This window comes from Salvelinus sp. IW2-2015, linkage group LG28, assembly GCF_002910315.2.
Source record: "Salvelinus sp. IW2-2015 linkage group LG28, ASM291031v2, whole genome shotgun sequence".
In the NCBI taxonomy this organism is placed as follows: domain Eukaryota; kingdom Metazoa; phylum Chordata; class Actinopteri; order Salmoniformes; family Salmonidae; genus Salvelinus; species Salvelinus sp. IW2-2015.
Window position 1 is genome coordinate 28,713,261 of NC_036868.1, and position 8,499 is coordinate 28,721,759.

Genomic DNA, 8,499 nt, shown 5'->3' on the forward strand with positions numbered 1-8,499 from the left:
AGCTATTTGATATTTTAAGACCCCTTGAAGTAGAAGAGAATATTAAAAAAAAAAGTTGCATAACATTTTTGGGGGCTTTAATGCTATTAGCCCATACAAACGCATTGAATAACAGATTCACTACATGGAACAGAGATACCCCCTAAAATAGGAAGTTTGTTTTGAAGTGGTTGTACTATATCTGAGCGATGCAAGAAAAATCTGGGGAAAAAATGTAACACCATATTTTTGGCATTAAACAGTTTCCATATAAACTTCCATAAATTTTTTCAACTGGTACCAAGGGACCTTCAGACGAGTACATGTTCGTGAGAGTCATCTTTCCAGAGGTGTCCTAATAGTTTGTAGGGCAAACCGMTCTGACGCTACAGACGATTGTGAGAAGACCGATTTTTGGGATGTCTCATGATCTGACAAACACCGCTCTAGCTCTGTCACCGCAGATGCGGCAGATTTTTTWAATGGAGARTTTTGTATTATGCTAATTAAAACAACGCAGATACAATTCAAACTAAATATTTTATTATATCACATCAAAAACATTTGCTTCAATCACATTTACATAATATTTGTGCAACACTAACCAGGTTTCCATCCAACCTTTTTGTGAGTAAAGTACAGGTCTGAATTTTTTTTGTCGTCATYACAGGCCTGATGGAAAAAGAAAATTGTAATTAAAAAAATTACTTTTGCGAGAAATATCAGTGGAAATGCATTTATGAGCAAATACTGATAAAATAATCATATCGAAGTCAACTTTGAGTCACACAATGATATGTGCGGTTATCCCACTACAACTAGTCGGGAAAGCATGCAGTTTATTAGTCTACAGATTAAGTTATGACTTCACAGGGAGGTGAAAGTGCATGGTGATGAGCTTGATGCTTGTCTACCGTTAAACAAATACAAATTCTCGCTCTTTTGTTTATAATAACCTCATCATGTAAGCTATACGTGCACTGGAGGACATGTGACAATACAAGACTCGGCACACTCGGTATCCAACGCAACATTTTTTGTGAGAACCATCATTAGAGTTAAATGCGATAGAAACACATTTCACTTTTATATTTGGTAATTGGGAATTTAACCGCATAAGGTATTTTTATGTGCACTGTCATCACGCACAGCAATTGCAACAAGTCAATTTGATGGAAACATCTCATGGGAAAATGCACATTGTTCTAATGCCGATTTTAGAATACTCGCATGAAAATCTGTCGCCAAATTGGATGGAAACCTAGCTATAGTCGGACAAACAAACAGCTTTACAGACTGAATATTCTCTCTGGTACAGTATACAGCAGCCATCTTCATTTGGGGTAAGAGGGTATTTTCTGCTCTCTTAAGGTAGTAAGGACTGCGGGGGTAAGGTTTGGGGCAGGAAGGAWGAGCCAGTGTGTGTGCTCTGAGGGAGAAAAGGTCTACTTTTTGGCGGCCTGGAGGCGCTCGCTCACATTCTCCCAGTTGATGACATTCCAGATTGCTTTGACGTAGTCGGGTCGGACATTCTTGTACTGTAGATAGTAGGCGTGCTCCCACACATCAATACCCAGCAGGGGGACCAGACCTGGGGAGAAAAAAAATAAGTAAAATCATTCAACAGTAACTTAACTAGGCACTTCAGAAAGTGTTCATACCCTTTGACTTATTCCACATTTTGTAGTGTTACAGACTGAATTAAACTGGTTTGTATTATCACCCATCTACACAGAACAGTGAAATCATGCAAATGTATTGAAAATGAAAAACAAAATAATTTACAGAGTACCAGTCAAAAGTTGACACACCTACTCATTCAAGGGTTAATTATTTTTACTTTTTTCTACACTGTAGAGTAGTGAAGACATCAACATTGTGAAATAACATATGGAATCATGTAGTAACCCCAAAAGGTGTTAAATCAAAATCCATTTTATATTTCAGATTCTTCAAAAGTAGCCACCCTTYKCTTGATAGCTTTGCACACGCTTGGCATTCTCTCAACCAGCTTCACCTGGAATGTTTTTCCAACAGTCATGAAGGAGTTCCCACATATGCTGAGCACTTGATGGCTGCTTTTTCTTTGCTCTGCAGTTTGGGATGAGTTGGACTATCTCAATTGGGTTGAGATCGGGTGATTGTGGAGGCCAGGTCATCTGATGTAGCACTCCATCACTTTCCTTGGTCAAATAGCCCTTACACAGCTTGGAGGTGTGTTGGGTCATTGTCCAGTTGAAAAACAAATGATAGTGGGACAAAGCGCAAACCATCAAACCTCCTCTGTGCTTCACGGTGGGAACCGCACATGCGGAGATCATCCATTCACCTACTTGGCGTCTCACAAAGACATGGCGGTTGGAACCAAAATCTGAAATTTGGAGAGACCAAAGGACAGATTTCCACCGGTCTAATGTCCATTGCTTGTGTTTCTTGGCCCAAGCAAGTCTCTTCTTATTGGTGTCCTTAAGTAGTGGTTTCTTTGCAGTAATTCGACCATGAAGGCCTGATTCACACAGTCTCTGAACAGTTGATGTTGAGATGTGTATGTTACTTGAACTCTGAAGCATTTATTTGGACTGCAATTTCTGAGGCTGATAACTCTAATGAACGTACCCTCAGCAGCAGAGGTAACCGCGTCTTCCTTGCCTGGGACGGTCCTGATGAGAGCCAGTATTATAGCGCTTGATGGTTTTTGCGACTGCACTTCATGAAACGTTCAGCTCTTAAAATTTTCCGGATTGACTGACATTCATGTCTTAAAGTAATGGACTGTCGTTTCTCTTTGCTTATTTGAGCTGTTCTTGCCATAATATGGACTTTGCCCTATTTGTTAAAATACACCACCCCTACCTTGTCACAACAACTGATTGGCTCAAACGCATTAAGGAAAGAAATTCCACAAATTAACAAGGCACACCTGTTAATGGAAWTGCATTCCATGAGACTACCTCATGCAGTTCGTTGAGAGAATGCCAAGTGTGCAAAGCTGTCAATGCAAAGGGTGTCTACTTTGAAGAATCTCAAATATATTTTGATTCGTTTAACACTTTTTTTAGTTAACACATATGGAATCATGTAGTATTTCATAGTTTGATGTCTTCACAATTTTTCTACAATGTAGAAAATAGTACAAATACAGAAAAACTCTTYAATGAGTAGGTGAGTCAACTTTTGACTGGTACTTTAAGTATTCACACCCGAGTCAATACTTTGTAGAAGCGATTACAGCTGTGAGTCTTTCTGGCTAAGTCTCTAAGAGCTTTCCACACCTGGATTGTGCAACATTTGCACATTATTCTTTTCAAAGTTCTTCAGTCATGCCTCTGTAAAATTGGTTGTTGATCATGCTAAACACCATTTTCAGGTTTTGCATAGATTTATGGCAAGACTGTGGGGGTGTGCTTTGGCAAAGTGGGTGGGGTTATATCCTTCTATTTGGCCCTGTCCGGGGTTTCTTCGGATGGGGCCACAGTGTCTCCTGACCGCTCTGTCTCAGCCTCCAGTATTTATGCTGGTAGTTTGTGGTCGGGGGGCTAGGGTCAGTGGTTACCTGGAGTACTTCTCCTGTCTTATCCAGTGTCTGTGTGAATTTTAAGTATGCTCTCTCTAATTCTCTCATTCTCTCTTTCTCTCTGAGAACCTGAGCCCTAGGACATACGTCGGACTACCGGCATGATGACACCCTTGCTGCGCCCAGTCGCCTGGCCTTGTGCTATTCCAGTTTCAACTGTTCTGCCTGTGGTTACGGAACCCTACCTGCCAGACCCTGCTGTTTTCAACTCTTAATGATCGGCTATGAAAGCCACTGAGATTTATTCCTGATTATTATTTGACCATGCTTGTCATTTATGAAATTTTGAAAATCTTGGCTCTCTCTAATTTTCTCCTCTCTCTTCTTTTCTCTCGGAGACTGAGCCCTAGGACCATACGTCGGGACTACCGGCCGTGGTGACTCCTTGCTGTCCCAGTCCGCTGGCCTTGCTCTATTCCAGTTTCAACTGTTCTGCCTGCGGTTATGGAACCCTACCTGTCAGACCTGCTGTTTTCAACTCTTAATGATCGGCTATGAAAAGCCAACTGAGATTTATTCCTGATAATTATTTGACCATGCCTTGTCATTTATGGAAATTTTTGAAAATCTTGGCTCTCTCTAATTTCTCCTTCTCCTTTCTTTCTCTCGGAGGACCTGGCCTAGGACCATGCGTCGGACTGCCGCCCGTGGTGGACTCCTTGCTGTCCCCAGTCCGCCTGGCTTGCTGCTATTCCAGTTTCAGCTGTTCTGCCTGCGGTTATGGAACCGCTACCTGTCCAACCTGTTGTTTTTCAACTCTTGATGATCGGCTATGAAAGCAACTGAAAATTATTTCATGATTATTATTTGACCATGCTTGTCACTTATGAACATTTTTGAACATCTTGGCATAGTTCTGTTATAATCTCCACCCGGCCAGCCCAGAAGAGGACTGGCCACCCCTCATAGCCTGTTCCTCTCCTAGGTTTCTTCCTAGGTTTTGGCCTTTCTAGGAAGTTTTTCCTAGCCACCGGCTCTACACCTGCATTACTAGCTGTTTGGGTTTTAGGCTGGTGTCTGTACAGCACTTCGAGATATTAGCTGATGTACGAAGGGCTATATAAAAAATAAAATTGGATTAAAACATAAAATTTGATTTAAGTAGATATGAGTAAAAACTCTCAGCCACTCAGGAACATTCAATGTCTTTTTGGTAAGCAACTCCAGTGTAGATTTGGCCTTGTTTTAGGTTATATTCCTGCTGAAAGGTGAATTAATTTCCCAGTGTCTGGTGGGAAGCAGACAACCAGGTTTTCCTCTAGAATTTTACTGTGCTTATATCTATATTCCATAAAAAAATGTTATTCTGAAAAAGTCCCAGTCCTTAACAATTACAAGCATACCCATAACATTATGCAGCCGCCACTATGCTTGAAAATATGGAGAGTGGTACTCAGTAATGCGTTGGATTTTGCCCAAAACATAACACTGTATTTAGGAAAGAAAAAAAATAATCCTTTAGTGCATTGTTGCAAACAGGATGCATGTTTTGAAATATTTTTATTCTGTAGAGGCTTCCTTTTCACTCTGTCAATAGGTTAGTATTGTGAAGTAACTAGAATGTTGTTGATCCATCTTCAGTTCTCCAATCACAGCCATTAAACCCTGTAACTGTTTTAAAGTCACTATTGGCTCATGGTGAAATCCTGAGCGGTTTCCTTCTCTCCGGCTTTGAGTTAGGAAGGTGCCTGTATCTTTGTCTTGACTGGGTGTATTGATACGCCATCCAACGTGTAATTAATATGCTCAAGGGATATTAAATGTCTGCTTTTTTTTAACCCATCTACCAATAGGTACCTTCTTGCCAGGCATTGGAAAACCTCCCTGGTCTTCGTGGTTGAATCTGTTTAAAATTCACTGCTCAACTGAGGGCCCTTACAGTCAGACAGAGACCGCACACCACAGACCATGAGAGAAAGAGAGAGAGACATACACACACAGTTGAATTCGAAGTTTACATCAACTTAGGTTTTGGAGTCATTAAAACTCGTTTCCAACCACTCACAAATTTCTTGTTAACAAACTATAGTTTTGGCAAGTCGGTTAGGAACATCTACTTTGTGCATGACAAGTTCATTTTCCAACAATTGTTTTACAGATAAATAAAAATTAAAGATTATTTCACTGTATCACACATTTCCAGTGGGTCAGAAGTTTACATACACTAAGGTTGACTGTGCTTTAACAGCTTGGAAATTCCAAAAATGATCATGGCTTTTATTATGAAGCTTCTGATAGGCTATTGACATCAATTCGAGTCAAATTGGAGTGTAACCTGTGGAAGTATTTCAAGGCCTACCTTCAAATTCAAGACCTCAGAAAAAGAAGCCAGAACCTCCACAAGTCTGTGTTCAATCCTTGGAGTGAATTTCCAAATGCCTGAAAAGTACACGTTCATCGCACAAACAATAGTACGCAAGTATAAACACCAATGGGAACCAGCGCAGCCATCATGCCGCTCAGGAGGATGACACGTTCCGTCTCCTAGAGATGAACCGTACCTTGGTGAGAAAGCAGCAAAGACCTTGTGAAGAGCTGGAGAAACAGGTAACAAAGGTATCGATATCCACAGTAATAACGAGTCCTATATCGACATAACCTAAACAGGCCGCTAGCAAGGAAGAAGCCACTGCTCCAAAACCGCCATCCAAAAAGCTAGACTACAGTTTGCAACTGGCACATGGGGACAAGATCGGACTTTTTTTGGAGAAATGTCCCTGGTCTGATGAAACAAAAGTAGAACTTTTGGCCATAATGACCATCGTATGTTTTGGAGGAAAAGGGGAAAGCTTGTAAGCCGAAGAACACCATTCCCCAACCGTGAAGCACGGGGGTTGGCAGCATCATGTTGTGGGGGTGCTTTGCTGCAGGAGGGACTAGTGCAGCATCACAAAATAGATGGCATACATGAGGATGGAACATTGTGGTATATTGAGCAACATCTCCGCAGACATCAGTCAGGAAAGTTAAAGCTTGGTCGGCATTGGGTCTTCCAAATGGACAATGACCCCAAGCTACTTCCAAAGTTGTGGGAAATGGCTAAGGACAACAAAGTCAAGGTAATTGGAGTGGCCATACAAAGCCCTGACCTCAAATCCTATAGAAATGTTGTAGGCAGAACTGAAAAGCAATGTGGGCGAGCAGCAGAAGCCCTACAAACCTGACTCATTTACAGCCAGGCTTTTGTCAGGAGGAAGGGCCAAAATTCACCCAACTTATTTCGTGGGAAAGCTTGTGGAAGGCTACACGAACGTTCTGATCCAAGTTGACACAATTTAAATGATGTTGGCTAAGGTGTATGTAAACTTCTGAATTCAACTGTATGTTGAGTAGCAGAGAAGGTAGTCATCCAAAATCATGTTAAACATTATTACTGCACACAGTGAGTCCAAGCTATGTATGTGACTTGTTAAGTCACATTTTTTGTCCTGAAACTTATTTGGCTGAATACTTATTGACTCATGACATTTCAAGCTTTTAATGTTTAAGTTAATTTGTAAACATTTCTTCAAAACATAATCGCCACTGACATTATGGAGCATTGTGTGTAGACCAGTGACAAAAAATCTTCAATTTAAGGTCTGAATTTAAAATGGATTAGCACCAACAAAATGATAGAAAAGTCAAGGGTGTGAATACTTTCTGAAGGCAACTGTATGTTAGGGATGCCCGATATGTGACACATAGAGTCGGACGATATTAGCTAAAAATGCCAAACCTCGGTATCGCCCGATGGTCTAGTTTAACGCCTGATGTTAAAACGCGATGTCAAAGCGGTACAAGTTTAACACAAGATTCCTAACTATATCCCACAATGTCTGCTTGTGTGGATCGAGGCAGTCATTTCCAAAGAGTAAGACATTTCAGCGAGACAACTAAAAGGGTGAAAACGCATTAAAGCAAGACAATGGAATTCATTGCCCTTGGACAATCACCATTCTCTGGTCGTGGGTGCTGTTTGGCTTTCGCCGACGGTAGCACCGGTACCAACTAACCAAGTAGCGCTATTGCCCAACCCCGAGTTCCACAGTAATAGCATCACTGCTATCTAGCTTCACGACATACATAACTATGGCAGCCGCCTGGTCTTCGCGTGTCCAAAAAAGATACATTTAGCACTTGTCAAAGCTGTACAAAAAAAGTCTGCAAACAAGCAAACACCCGGCCAAACCGAAATGATGGGCGTTTACAATACCGCGTTTGGTTAGAAGCAAAATTTGTTCGACCCACAACTTCTGGGTAGCAACCAAATAACAACCAGCCTGAAAACAATGACCAGTGAAAGAGTGGTCATTTTCATTATTCTTAGCAATGATTTGGAATCCTTGTGAGTAAGTATAAGCTAGGTTGGCCAACTTTGTTGTTCTCCTATTGAAACATTGAACTTCAGTTTCATGAAATAAATAGATAGCCAGCTACTTACCCTGTTGCCTAAAAGCTGATGTTATAAGCAGCCAGCTTGCTTCATCTGGCTCGACGGCTCGGGTTATGTGTTGTGAGCTAGCCACAATAAGGAATTAGGCACAAGTTGAATTTGCAAGTTTGGTGCCTTCAAAATATGTCATTGACAGTGATGCATATTAATATGAATAGTAGAATGATATCCATACTTTTTATTTTGAAGGCTAACCACCAAGTCCACTTATTGTGGCTAATCCTTATTGTGGCTCGCTTCACAGTGGGTCCCACCAGCATTAATCAAAAAATAAGCTTTTTTTAATAAGGGTTATTTTTGATGACACCTAGACTTATGTTGTTTTTCTATGTTTTTGGGGAAGAACATTGTTTGCCATCCATGAGCTAGCTATCTTTATGACCATCTGTTCCACATAACATCAGTCTAGGTTGGAAAATGAATTGCAATCTAACAAATGAACGCAGTATGCTACCACATTTTTAGTTTTAAGCATTTCACAAATGTGTTTTGAATGCAACGAGACTTAACC

At 40.9% G+C, this 8,499-nt stretch overlaps 1 protein-coding gene across 1 annotated transcript in view; it reads right to left on the bottom strand.

Annotated features, from left to right (window-relative positions):
- Window positions 1-505: 505 nt before the first annotated feature.
- The window catches only part of sod2 (superoxide dismutase 2, mitochondrial), a 15,248-nt gene continuing 7,254 nt past the window's right edge, over window positions 506-8,499 (bottom strand). The window contains exon 6 of the mRNA XM_023974208.2: window positions 506-1,570. Coding sequence (XP_023829976.1) covers window positions 1,425-1,570 — 146 coding nt within the window. The 3' untranslated portion in view covers window positions 506-1,424. The remainder of the gene's footprint in view (window positions 1,571-8,499) is intronic.